The 14,843-nt window shown below is 43.0% G+C and overlaps 1 protein-coding gene across 2 annotated transcripts in view; it reads left to right on the forward strand.

Moving 5' to 3' along the window:
- Positions 1-14,843, forward strand: part of LOC122939589 (polyamine-modulated factor 1-binding protein 1-like) — a 340,683-nt gene that overhangs the window by 221,402 nt on the left and 104,438 nt on the right. For both annotated transcript variants that reach the window (XM_044295697.1, XM_044295698.1), the window contains exon 20: positions 3,338-3,447. In XM_044295697.1, the coding sequence (XP_044151632.1) occupies positions 3,338-3,447 (110 nt within the window). The remainder of the gene's footprint in view (positions 1-3,337; positions 3,448-14,843) is intronic.

Below are 14,843 nucleotides of genomic sequence, written 5' to 3' on the forward strand. Positions count from 1 at the left end.
AGTGGGATTTCTTGCCTTATAAATGGGGTTGGGACCATCAGTTGCGTTGTGGAGAAGTCAGGTGGACACACAGCTGATAGTCCTACTGAATAGACTGTTCGAATTTGGAATTATGGCAAGAAAAAAGCAGCTAAGTAAAGAAAAACGAGTGGCCATCATTACTTTAAGAAATGAAGGTCAGTCAGTCCGAAAAATTGGGAAAACTTTGAAAGTGTCCCCAAGTGCAGTCACAAAAACCATCAAGCGCTACAAAGAAACTGGCTCACATGCGGACCGCCCCAGGAAAGGAAGACCAAGAGTCACCTCTGCTGCGGAGGATAAGTTCATCCGAGTCACCAGCCTCAGAAATCGCAGGTTAACAGCAGCTCAGATTAGAGACCAGGTCAATGCCACAGAGAGTTCTAGCAGCAGACACATCTCTAGAACAACTGTTAAGAGAAGACTGTGTGAATCAGGCCTTCATGGTAGAATATCTGCTAGGAAACCACTGCTAAGGACAGGCAACAAGCAAAAGAGACTTGTTTGGGCTAAAGACCAGTGAAAATCTGTGCTTTGGTCTGATGAGTCCAAATTTGAGACTTTGGTTCCAACCACCATGTCTTTGTGCGACGCAGAAAAGGTGAACGGATGGACTCTACATGCCTGGTTCCCACCGTGAAGCATGGAGGAGGAGGTGTGATTGTGTGGGGGTACTTTGCTGGTGACACTGTTGGGGATTTATTCAAAATTGAAGGCATACTGAACCAGCATGGCTACCACAGCATCTTGCAGCGGCATGCTATTCCATCCGGTTTGCGTTTAGTTGGACCATCATTTATTTTTCAACAGGACAATGACCCCAAACACACCTCCAGGCTGTGTAAGGGCTATTTGACCATGAAGGAGAGTGATGGGGTGCTGCGCCAGATGACCTGGCCTCCACTGTCACCGGACCTGAACCCAATCGAGATTGTTTGGGGTGAGCTGGACCGCAGAGTGCTAAGGGCCAACAAGTGCTAAGCATCTCTGGGAACTCCTTCAATACTGTTGGAAGACCATTTCAGGTGACTACCTCTTGAAGCTCATCAAGAGAATGCCAAGAGTGTGCAAAGCAGTAATCAAAGCAAAAGGTGGCTACTTTGAAGAACCTAGAATATGACATATTTTCAGTTGTTTCACACTTTTTTGTTATGTATATAATTCCACATGTGTTAATTCATAGTTTTGATGCCTTCAGTGTGAATCTACAATTTTCGTAGTCATGAAAATAAAGAAAACTCTTTGAATGAGAAGGTGTGCCCAAACTTTTGGTCTGTACTGTGTATATATATATATATATATATATATATATATAATTACAGCTTCTAAAAATGTGTGTGTATAAATAGCTGTAAAATCCATTTTAACTTTTTCCATTATAAGGTACCATTATATTTCAGAATTATTTATGAAGTGATTTATTTGTTAAATGGGTTGTAAGATATTCAAAAACTCTTAAATTTTTCTAGAAGTATAAATATGTTTTATTCACGCTATCTATGCAAACTAACTCTACAATCAGATGTCAGATCCCAGCATTACCACCTCAGCAACTCTGCCCGCATGGTAGATGACACTGTACCGTATATCAATCACATAGATCAATCCAAACCTACCAGGGCTGTATTGCTGTCTATATCCTGGATGATTCCGTTGGTGGTGTCTGTACTGATGCTTGCTTGAAGTCCTGGGATTAGTTGTGGATCATGTTGGGAGCATGGGTCGGCAGCACGTCTCCCTAATGAAGCAAAGCGAACACTTTTCGAAACAAGTTGTATTTTTTTCCTGCTCTAGCTCGAGTGCCATCACAGTATGTTCTGTACGTAGTGCAAGCTTTTTAAAGGGAAATGTGCTGCTGGCTGGGGCATCATCCACAACTAGTCGAAGGACTTCAGAACTTCAAGCAAACATCAGTACAGACACCACTGACAGAATCATCCAGGATATAGACAGCAATACAGCCCTGGTAGGTTTGCATTGATCTATGTAATTAATATACAATGTCACCTACCATGAGGACAGAAGTGGTAGTGCTTGGATCTGGGGTCTCATTGTGGAATTGGTTTGCATGGATAGCACGGATACAACATTTATCCTTTTGTATTTTATCTATTAGTTAGGTATGGTACTAACTAGTTTATCCGCAGCAGAGTCTAATTGCACATTAATGCCAGTATGGTGTGTTTTTTACACTTTTCTAGAAATAGTGCCATTTTTTTCTATGGGCTGTTATTGTCTTTTTTTTTCTAATCCTTAACCTCTTTGAAGTCTTAAAGAGGCACTCCCACAAAAATATGTATCCTTTGGGTCATTAGAAAAGTACATGATGTCAATTGTACTGAGGGTAATGTTCTTACCAGTGACTGCATTTCTGAGTTATAACCTCACTTCTGATCCTTAGCTGTGTCATGTGACCAACACGCTGCCTCTCCAATTGACACAGGACAGGAAGTCAGTTACTTCTCTATTCATACCTATGAGACTGTCATTGAGGCTCCTATAAGAATAAATAGAGAAACTGGTTTCCTGTCCACACATACGATGCTGTGTTATTTGGAGAGTCAGAGTTTTGGTCACATGACACAGCTGAGTGTCAGAAGTGAGGTTATAACTCACAAATGCAGTCACTGGTAAGAAGATTACCTTCAGTACAGTTTACTGTATAATAGGTCAGAGAATCAAAAAGTTTGCTGGAGTGCTTCGTTAAGAGATGGTTTAGCACTCACCTGCGATGTGTTGTCACAGGTTCATAGCAGTGAATTTTAGCTGCAACACACCTGGACAATATAGAGCTTAAAAGCATTTGCTAGTCAAAAGCAAATCATTTTGTATAGTTTTTCTTGTAATCATCCCTCTAATATCTGATCCAAAAGAAAATGCACATTGTTTAACGAAGAACTCTAATCTCCTCTGATTTTGCAATCGTTTTTGAAGATACACCTCAATGGCAAATCGCTTCTTCATGGGATTCATATCATGATGCACATTAACCTAAAACAACGGCTTAAACATTACAAGTTGTAGCGGCTCTTTTCATATTTTTTTTTTTATAATATAAGGCTGATTTGAATTAAACAACCTCTGGAGGTAGAGTAATGCATAATATAGTAAACTGGTAAATGTAAAGCGTGGGAAAGGTTCAGACATTCCATCTCGCATATTGAATCAATTAATAGCATGTACAAGGAAACCATGATTATTTGAAGGAGTGGAGAAAAATGACTTGATTCTTTACAAGTATTACAGACTATTATTAGTATTCCAGATAGCCCTTGTTCTAGGGAGTCCATCATAGTCTTTGATCTGTCTGCTTCCACAGCTGGAAATCCTGCGCCAAGCTCTAGAAGCAACACAAACTGACAACAGTCGCCTCCATAAGGAAAGTGAATTTGTGGCTGCAAATGTTAATCAGTGGATCAAAGAGCAAAAGTAAGTAAATTTGATAAACGCTGCACATCATTTTCTGCATTGTTTAAAGCATCTTTTTTTCAGAGCCGTTAAACAGTCCTAGGTAGGGTGTTGTATTACAGTACTCTTTTTATGACTCCAGCGTCTGGTTTATTTTAACAATTTTTTTTTTTTGTTTGTTGCTTCATTTTTTTTTTTTGTCAAAGAGGCTAAGCAAAAACCTTATAACTTTTCTAAGAACTTTCTGTGAGTTCTTCGAATATTGGAAGGAATGTTAATTTAAAAATTATATAATAGACCACATTATTGTGTTATGTTGGTTTGAAGCAAAGTGCATTACAGAGGTGGAGTATATTTCCTTGCGAGTAGGCCCATATCAGTTTCTTCTGTGAATAATTAACTTTTTATGTGTATGTATTTGTGTTGATTAAAATGAAATGTCTTACCTTTTGTATGTCTCCAGCATAAATCTTGCAGCCATGTGTAAGCAATGCATGTCTGACAGAATCACATGACCAACACCTATCTTAAGAACGAGACTCCCGTCTTGTGACACATAAAGCCCTCTCTGTCTATGGGAGTTGAGAAAATAGTTGGGCACACTAACACAATTGTTTTTTGGAACTCGTGGAGAAATCCATCCGTTCTTGCTCACCTCTACTTTAGAATAGTCCATGAGACAGGGCCCATTCTCGTGAAAAGCGCGGGTCCCATCTGTGGCAATAGTATTATGTGGAAGGTTATAGATAAAAATAGTTGTCTGGTTGAAAATTTTCTGGTGACCCTACCAGGATACAGGTCTCCTGTTCTTGTGATCGGTGTGGATCCCTGAGTTAGAACCCCTTGATCTGATAGTTATCCCCTATCCACTGAGGATGTCTTCAAATTACCAGAATATCCCAACTTTGAGGTGTTATTTGAGGTGTTGTTCTTGGAAGAACACTGGAAATGTGCCATCTTTGGAAACACCTTTCCATGTAACAATGGCAGATGCCGGGCAGCAGTAAGGGTACAGTTGATGAAGAATGGGCCCACTTTCTTTGTCCCCCATACACCAGCCCATGACTTTTTGTGCGCCAACCATCTTGAAGAGATGTGTCCAGTGCAGATTTGTGTCGGACCAGAATTGAACATTTTGTTTGTGCACCTCTCCGTTCATGTAGATGTTTGCTTTATCACTGAACAGCATTGTCTTTGTGAAATGTGGGTCCGGTTGCAATTGCCGTGGCACCCATTCCACAAATTCAACACTGCAATCAGGATCTTCCTCATTGAGATGATACAGCAACTGAATCTTGTACAGGTGCCATTTGTGTTTAGCCAATATTTTCCTGATAGTGGTTCAACTCACTTTCCTGTGACAGACCATGTAACTCGGGTATTACCCTCCCCGGAGATCAGCACAATCTTTGTCCTCTACTGGCATGTTAATCTCACAGCAATATCTGTATCTGTAACAAAGAATATTGTTAAATAACTTTGGCAGGAAGGCATAATAACGCCTATAAATGTAACCACACAGTATTTCATATATCATAAAAAAATATATTATAAAAGGCAGCAAATCATATAAAACAAGAGTAACCCATATTCATAAAGGTTGTTACATTAATGATAACCTCAAATGGCATACAGCCCTTCCATAACCAGATATGTAATGGCCAAAGCACAAAAAGTTGGTTTGGTAATATATAGTAATCACAGTCGTCACCACGTGTATTGAATGTATATTCTCTAATATGGTTACAATTTTACCACAATACATTTGTTATTACATTATTGGCCATTTATTGAGGGAGTCTGAGTTGTAGCTGGTGTCGGAGCCAGAGTTGTCATAAAACACAGAAGTCAGAACTTTGCCTTACCAACTCCACACCCCTTCTGGGGGACACTCGGGGGCAAAAAGCATGTTATAGGTTCCCTTTAATGGTTGCTAGGGACATAATCTGTGACAATGCTAGTTAAAAGTTTATCAGGAGCAGTTTATGGTCGGCATTCCTGTCCATGGTGGTGGCACTGAGTGATGGGATCTCTTTCTATGGATACATATCTAGAAAAGAACATGACACTTCAGTCCATAGAAGTATTGTATTATTTATGTCGAATGTGTTCCCTTACTGATGACTTTATTTATAAAAGCAAACTTTCAATTCTGCATCATCGTCAATGCCAACATGTAGATCTTGTTCATTCTACTCTTTATAGTATGGTAATAAGTAGTGTAAAGGTGTGTATGTATATGTGTGTATGTATGTATGTGTGTGTGTATATATATATATATATATATATGTCACTATATCCATCACATCTTTAATTGAAGTCATATTCCACCTACCAGCATTTATTACCTATCCACTGGCCACTGGATTGGTGATAACCATCAGAATAGGCTATCAATATGTGATTGGTGGGTGTATGACTCATGGACACCCTGCTGTTCAACAGTTTGAGGAAGCCTCAGTGCTCCAGGGAGTTCTCTGGCCTCCTTGCAACTTGCCAAGCACAGCACCATCCATTGTAAAGCAGCTGTGCTTGGTATTGCAGCTCAGCTCCATTCATTTGAATGGGACTGAGCTGCACCTAGGCCATGTAATCAATGAACGTGAGGATAGGCCAGCAATATGAAAATCTCAGAAAAACCCTTTAAAGATAATGTACACCTTCGGGGGCAGTTTTTGTATTAGTGCATTATACTCATGAGCTGAAAATATATTTTTTTTAAGTTGGTCTTATTTACAAATATGGAGTCCTTTTCTCTATACAGAGCTGAGATGCTCTACTAGCAGGATCTGATTTTTCTTTCTGCTCTGTCAGGCAGGTAGCTGATGGGCTCCTTATCTCTGCTCTCTGACCTTATAAACACTAATTAAAGCTCAATCCTTATCTTACTGATAGAAATGTGTTTTACATAAGTGTTTATGTCCTCTTAGTAATTTAGATATAAGGGTTATTAGATGACCAGCATTTTTGACAGAACAGCTCAATATACCAATTGAAGAAATAAATTTTAGCCCCAAATGAGTAAAATGCAATCATTAAAAAAATTGTCCCCGAAGGTGTACATGGCCTTTAACACCTATATTAAAGGGGTTGTTTGAGTTATGAAAAAAAAAAAATATAGCACTGTAAATCTGATGAGCAGCAATATATAACTAAGCTAAGCAAGTTTTAGGCAAAAATAAATAAATATATACCCTTATTTCCCTGTTTCTCTTCCTGCCGTTTGTTTACCTGCAATAGCAATAATTTCTGCCCCTCCGCCTGCTCTGCAAAGGGAGTGAATAAGTCTGCCCTGAATAAAATGTCTGACTGCTGGGATACTCAGCAGCATGTTGTATGTGTAGGACTACAAGTCCCAGTTGTACAATGACACTGCAGATACATACAGGATCTTCCTCCCTCCTACCTGTTCTTGTGCAATGCTCTGCCGAACTCCAGCCTGTCAGCTCCTGTGCCCAGCATTTGTCTCCTCACTGCCTGCAGCTACTCAGTAAAGCCTTCAGCCCTGAGTCTGTGCTGCTGAAGGGGTTAAAGTTTTTCCCTAAGAATCCAGGGAGAGGGCAGACAGCAGAAGCTCAGCCAGTGCAGGGGGCGTGGCCAGCAAAGTGATAACAGTGCAGGGCGGCATGGCGCATCTCGTATACAGACACATATCTGCTTTCTCAGGCTTGTGCACGAGACATCATCAGAGCAGGGAGAGAAGTTGACATCACAGGTCATGTGACACTCAGTGAAATCTGAGAAACCAGCAACTGCAGATAAAGTAGATGCATTTAAAAAACCCTAACATTTTCCTAATTCGAAACCTACAAAGGACAATAAAATAATTCAGACAACCCCTTTAAATAGCGTGGGGAACCATCTTTATTGTTGGTCTTTAGTGGGTAAATGTCCTTCTGGAAAAGATAATATAGTTCTGTTTTGTTGTTTAAAGAGGACCTTTCACTAGAATAAAAAAATCTAAACTAACTATACAGACATGGGGAGCGGCGCCGAGGGATCTCCCTGCACTAACTGTTATACCTGGGCGCCGCTCCGTTCTCCCGGTATAGCCTCTGGTATCTTCATAGTTAGGCTCCACCCAGTGGCACCTGCCGGGGTCTTCTTCTCTCATGCTGTAGCGCTGGCCAATCGCAGCGCTCAGCTCATGACCTGAGAGGCATTTTTTTCTCTCAGGCTATGAGCTGAGCGCTGCGATTGGCCAGCGCTACAGCATGGGAGAATGAGACGCCGGCAGGTTCCACTGGGTGAAGCCTAACATATGAAGATACCGGAGGCTATACCTGGAGAACGGAGCGGCGCCCAGGTATAACAGTAAGTGCAGGGAGATCCCTGGGTGCCGCTCTCCATGTCTGTATAGTTAGTTTAGATTTTTTATTCTAGTGAAAGGTCCTCTTTAAGGTCTTTTCATTTAAGACTGGTCTCACTGGCCCAATATTTGAACTGAGAAAATATGACTTATCCAGCCTTTATCTTTTTTTGTCTGTCATTGTGTTGATTTTTCTGAAATGGTAACTTTTATAGTGGAAGAGGCCATAGTCTGAGGAGTTTAGATTAGATTAATTCCCATAAGTCTATAGGAAAAGGGAAGGAATTGATAACTTCTTAATGGGATATCTTGGAAAGGCTTAGTTTGGTTGAGGGTCCTCATTCTGTAGTGGACAGTCTTCTCTTGAGGATAGTTGTCAGTCCCATTCCAGTGTGTCCCAGGTCTGTCCCAAGACATCTGAGAGACACTAAAGGTGCATTTACACACGCTGCAGCAGCAGGTCGGCCAACAGGGATCGCCTCCAAAGTATGAGGATGAGGTCCTCATATAGCCTCATTGTTTCTGGGCAGCAGACCACAGGTTAGACTGCACAACCTGCTGCCCAGGAACGATGATTGGAGTCCCTGCACGAACGACAGGGTCACCCGATGAACAAGTGCTTTGTTTGTTCATCAGGTGATCTGCAGCACATTTAGATGGCCAGATTATCAGAAACAAGTGTTCGCAGGAACTTTTGTTCCTGATAATCTGCCCTAGTATCTGGGGGTCTAAATCCACCGTAAAAGTGAAAGCGCTTTTTGAGGTGCCGTTTATTTATTTGATCAATTCGGCAATGGACTTGCGTGCTCTGTGTCTGCCTTTTACTTTATGAATAAAATCTGGACCAAATGGTAGATCACTGTTTTCCAGGATAGGAAATTAATGGGATTTTGCTGCTAAATCTGACATTTTAGCAGATTTAAATTAGAAGTCTCTACTGATATTTGTAATGTCATTAAAGAATTGTCCTATTATCTGTGCCAATGAGACCTCGCCTTTCTTGTTCTTCTTTAATTAGCGTAAAAAATAGTGGACCTTCTTTTGAATATTGATGACTTTCCTCCACAGGATAGGGCATCATTATCTAAAAGCTGCAATACCCCTTTAAGGGTCTGGTCACTTTTATTTCATTGGGGACCTGCACCTGAGAGCTAAGTCATCCTGTTTAACTAAAGTGGAACAGAAAACAAGCTGGACAAACTCCCTCACTTCTGGAGAGAGAAAATAATGTTAAAAAGGGTTTCTTCCTGCTAGACCAGGGGTGCACAACTTTTTTTTGGTCTGGGGGCCGCATTGTCACATCGAGCTATTTCAAGGGGCCGAAAAAAAAAAGGTTAATCTGCGCTTGTTTGCATCAGCCTATTAGACAGGTTAACTGAAAGTGACTGGGGAATGATCACTACCACAGTCATTCCTCCCTCATTCACTTCTATTGATTATCGGTAGCCGATCCCTGATTACAGCGGGAGATGTGCTGATGATAATTATACATCTTTCATCCTGATAAAATATGCAAATCAGCCGACAGACAAGTGATTCCTTGTTTATCGGCTGATCAGCGGCACAGTTATACCGCCAGATATCAGGAATGAGCATTTCTATGAACACTTGTTACTAGTAATTGTCTTGAATATTGTGCCATGTAACAGGGGCTTAGAGATGTCCTGGTAAAAAATTTTTTTTAACACGTTCCAGAAGATTCATACTTTCCTGCTCCCTGCCGCCCCTGCTGTCTCCATCTTCTGGTTCCGGCGCTGTTTACATCCGGCTGGCTGTGGGCATAGTCACTTGTGCCTCTCCAACCAATGACTGGCTTCAGTGTTGTTGTGGCCACAAGCAGCGTTTCAGTGCTGAAGCCAGTCATTTGCTGGAGAGGTGCTCGGGGACCGGAAGATGGAGACAGCGAGAACAGCATGGAGCAGGAAAGTAGGAATCTTCTGTGTCAGGGGCCATGCTGCAGGAACTGGTTAAAAATCATTTTAAAGGGAGTCTGTCACTTCCATATGGCCATATACAGTGCTTACATGGTTCTGTAGCACACCTATATAGGATTGTAACTGTACCTTTTGTTCTCTTCTTTAGACTTGCACAAGCAGGAAAAACTAAGTTGAATGCATATGCAAATGAGCACTCGCAAGTGCCCAGGGGCGGTGTTCAGTGTGTAGGTGCCCAGGCTGCTCTGCCTTCTTTTCACTTTACTCCTCCTCAGCCTCTGCCTTTGCCCGCCCTCCAAGTCTCTTGCCTCATCGATAGGGCAAAGGAAGAGGCTGGAGAGGAGTAAAGTGAAAAGAAGGCAGAGCAGCCTGGGCACTTACACACTGAACGCCGCCCCTGGGCACTTGCGAGTGCTCATTTGCATATGAATTCAACTTCGTTTTTCCTGCTGGTGCAAGTCTAAAGAAGAGAACAAAGGTACAGTTACAATCCTATATAGGTGTGCTACAGAGCCATGTAAGCACTGTATATGGCCATATGGAGGTGACAGACTCCCTTTAACTAGGAAACTCCTTTAAAGTTCAAAGCTGAACCCGTATATACCCATAATTTCACCCCGGCAACCCCTGACTTGAGCATCAGAACAGTTAATGCTCCGATGCTCTCCTTTGCCCTGCTCTAAATCGCAAAGGGCAAGGGCTCTTTTGTTTACAATCACACCCTGCCGGGCGGAAGTTCAGTGACGTCACCGGCTCTGATGGGCGGGCTTTAGCGCTGCCCTAGCGGTTTTACTGCCTAGGGCAGCATTAAAGCCCGCCCAACAGTGCCGGTAACGTCACCGGGCTTCCTGGCAGCCCCATGGAGAGCTCGGTCTGTCACCGGATCTCCAAAAAATGCCTTTGAACTGCTCCGATGCTCAAGTCAGGGGGGCTGTCTGGGTGAAAATGAAGGTATGTCCGGGTTTATCTCTGAACCCGGACAACCCCTTTAAGTGGCAACGTTTCCTTCCTGCCTCCTATTCCCAAATGAGCGCTTTACTTCACTGCAGAGGGCATCACTCACTGGTTATTACCACCTTCTGCACCCCCAGATATACTGTAGGTGCCCTGCAATAACCAGTCAACACTTTCCCTGAGGGCTCACGCACACGGCCATTGTTTTTAGTCTGCATCCGAGCTGCATTTTTTTAATGTGGCGAACAGTTACTCCATTCTGATAAATGCAGAACACACATGGCTGCTGTCCTGTGGACCAAAAGAAAAGGTACAGTCATGTGTACGAGGCCTTACTAGCCGGGAAAGCACTTATTTGTTAACCCTTTAATGACCAGGCCTGAAAAGGCCTTAAAGAGAACCTTTCACTAGAATAAAACATCTAAACTAACTATACAGACAGGGAGAGCGGCGCCCAGGGATCTCCCTGCACTTACTGTTATACCTGGGCGCCGCTCCGTTCTCCCGGTATAGCCTCCGGTATCTTCATATGTTAGGCTCCACCCAGTGGAACCTGCCGGCGTCTCCTTCTCCCATGCTGTAGCGCTGGCCAATCGCAGCGCTCAGCTCATAGCCTGAGAGGCTACAGCATGGGAGAATAAGACGTTGGTAGGTTCCACTTGGTGGAGCCTAACATATGAAGATACCGGAGGCTATACCGGGAGAACGGAGCTGCGCCCAGGTATAACAGTAAGTGCACGGAGATCTCTGGGCACCGCTCTCCATGTCTGTATAGTTAGTTTAGATGTTTTATTCTAGTGAAAGGTCCTCTTTAATGACCAGTCACTTTTTGATTTAGTACACGCGGTTCAAACACTTGTAACTTTTTTATTTTTTGGAAAACCAAAATAACTTTTGCAGCTTTTTATTACATAAATTACATTATTTAAATATGCAAATTATTCTAATTAGTTCCCTATATGTGTTGGATCGTTTTATTATACAATATGTATAGTTTCACATGAATGAGGTGATAATTGTAATGGTTTTTGGTTGGTTTTCTTTCATGTATTTTACTATTTATTCTTTTTTTTTCTTTTTTTTAATCTATTTCTGCTACAAAATGACCTCTGGGGGACACTGCCTTTTTTTTTATACTGCTTCTGCCTTCTCAGCTCCCCCACCGTCTCTGACAGCCGGGGACCCGTCCTGCTCCTGCTACATTGCGGGAGAAGGAGCTGTAAGGCTAGGTCTACACGACGACATTTGTCGCGCGACAAAAAGTCGCGCGACAGGTAGGGCGCAACAGTTGTCGCGCGACATTTTGTTGCACTAATGTCGCGCGACAATTTTTATAATGGCAGTCTATGGTGTCGCACTGCAACATGCGACATGTTGTGACTGCGACAGTCGCAGAAAAATCCATCTTGAATGGATTTTCTGCGACTGTCGCGTCGCAGTCGCAGCATGTCGCATGTTGCAGTGCGACACCATAGACTGCCATTATAAAAATTGTCGCGCGACATTAGTGCAACAAAATGTCGCGCGACAAATGTCATCGTGTAGACCTAGCCTAACCCTGCAATTGTGCAGCGATCCGGGCAGAAACACAGCTGATCGCATGATCAGCTGTGTTTCTCCCCAGCAGTACAAGGGCCACAAACAATGGCTCTGGGGGCTGCAGGTTGTGTACCCCTGTGCTAAACTACCCTTCAGAATTTTTAGCTTGCTTGATTTTGCTCTTTCCAAGGATGCCACAGGTGCAATACAAATACAAGTCCCAGACTGAGTCTCCTGGAAACCATGTGTTCAGTGTGAGGTAAATTTCTCCTTGTGGTGTCTGCTTGAATGTGGGACAAAGCTCACTTGGTCAAATATTTCTCTATATACCTTTTTATGAAACCCTTACGTATGTGCCATTGTGCTCTGATAAGACTTCTCTTCAATGTTTGACTCAGACTGTGGTGAAAACTTAGCTGTGTCCATAACAGCCGCTGTTTCCTTATAAATAGAACTTCCACAACTGAAGAAGAAACTTTTGAGGGAAGTTTTCCTAACTCTTTGGGGACCGTCTTAGTGTTTTTGCAGTGGCCGGGTTTGGGGTGGTCCCAAGGCTACGCTGGGTCCCGCGGACACCGTCGAGGTGTCACCACGTGTTGCTCCTCTCCGGAATGGATGGTAAGGTGTGGTGCACCCCAATGGGAAATAAGTCCAGAGAGTCAGGGTCAGCAGTAAACCAGGGTGCTTCTTTACTGGAGGAATTCAGGTACAAAACTATACAGGCGATGCATTGGGCTGGCTTCTCCAGTCTCCTCCCTGGCAGAAGAAGGGTTTGATGCTGAGGAAAGACCTGAGCTAGCTGTCACTTTTTCTCTTCAGAAGGCTGGAATCCTGGTCCAAGGCTAGTGATCCAGGGTCTGTGGCAGTGTATCCCCATCTCAGCGTCTTCTTCTGGTCACTCATTAGTCTGGCAGAGTCTCCTCTTCCAAGCACTGTTCCCTAACTGCATGACACTAGGGGCTCTGACTGCTCTTCTTATATACAGTTTTTGCTAGACTAGAACCTTCTAGTGGCAGGGGTGGAGTGGAGAAACTCAGCATAAACAGATACATTGTTTCAGCTCCCATCTTGTATAGACTTACATTAGAGCTTCAATCATACTCAATGGTAATGACACAGCAGGTTTTCCAGACAAAAACAAGTTTCCAGACATAACATAGCTAAAACCAGACATTTAAAAGGTAATGCTGTCTGCTTTTGGTGGTAAACAAGTCTGTGTTTTTACCTCCAAAACATGGTGGTAAACAGGTCTGGGTTTTTACCTCCAAAACATTGTCTTCTTTAAGCCCTATCGCAGCTGTGGAAAATTACCAGCTTCTCAATCAAAGCCCTAATAGTCTCTCAGTATACATTAACCCTTTCCACAGAGCCATATAAATACAGTGATAATGAACAGGATATATATCACAACATATATATAAAATGCAGTTACACAGTATTTAACAGTGCAAGTTATCACTTTTAGGTAAAATAAAGTAAGAAGTTTTAACTTTGCATAGGGGAAATGGGCAAGTGTCTAAATGTCAAAGTATTCCCTGCTCCAGGTCGCTACATTTAGTTGATATTTCCAAATCAACGTTGACGTGGCCACAGAACAGGTGTCTGCATCCATTTCTGCTGGTAGCACTGGAGATCAAGCCCGCCTATGATGGTCCTGCAAAGTCATGTTTTTTTTCCCAAAAGTAAAGGGACTCATCTAATAACTGGTGCTAGATGAATGTCCCTATGACTCTGTAACAGCTGCTGGTGCTTATGGCCGCGGTCCTGGACACAGTGTTCAGCGGTGATCTGCTGCCTGTGCTTCCCCTGCTGCAGTCCTCGGCTCTGTCCTTGCAGGTACTGTTTGTTCTGGGATCCACTACACAGTTTCCTTTCAGCCCTGACCAAAGCATGCTTGCTGCTTCTTCCCTGCAGCACTGCCTTAAGGGCTGGCGCGCATCACTTCCTGTACTTTTTGGGTTAGATCATGTATATAAGTGGCTCAGCCCCCTACCCAGATACCTGAGTGTTAAGGTCCTTGTGTCCTGCAAAGGTTGCTGATGTGTCTGCTTGTGTTCCTGGACTCCGCTGCCTGTTTGATCCCTGCCTGCTTGCCTTGACTCTACTGTTGCCGACCTGGATTGCCTGACCTGTACCTGAGCCACCTGCCCTGACCTATTGTTGTTTGACTTCACCTATGCCCCATCAATTGGTCCTGCACTGTTGCTCCTGATTACAACTTGGCCTGCTGACAACGTCTGTACCTCTCGTACCTTGCTCAGGTACCTCCTGGTCCGCCTGGACCAGCTGCCTCGTGTGCCAATCCTCCTCAAGATGTAGCGACCTGGTGTTCCTCTCGGGAAAGCCTATGCCCACCACCAGGGGGGGTACTGTTAAGAACAAGGGGTTCACTTAGACAACGCCCTTAGAGGAGGTAGGACTCCTGTTCATTTTAACTTTAATATCGCTCTCTTACACACTGTCTGCTCTACTTGGCTATACAGGAAATACATGATGAATTTCTCCAATGTGAGTGTCAAAGAGACAAAAATAGCTGGAACGAGACTAAACACATTAAACACTAATAAACTAGGTACAATTACTAACATTATTTTGTGAAAATAGATCAGTCAAGGGTTGGGCATATAGTAAGAAAGCAAACGGTTAAGTCATGGTTGTGGTGCTGAGCGAAGTTAATAAAG

This window comes from Bufo gargarizans, chromosome 5 (genome assembly GCF_014858855.1).
Source record: "Bufo gargarizans isolate SCDJY-AF-19 chromosome 5, ASM1485885v1, whole genome shotgun sequence".
Classification (NCBI taxonomy): domain Eukaryota; kingdom Metazoa; phylum Chordata; class Amphibia; order Anura; family Bufonidae; genus Bufo; species Bufo gargarizans.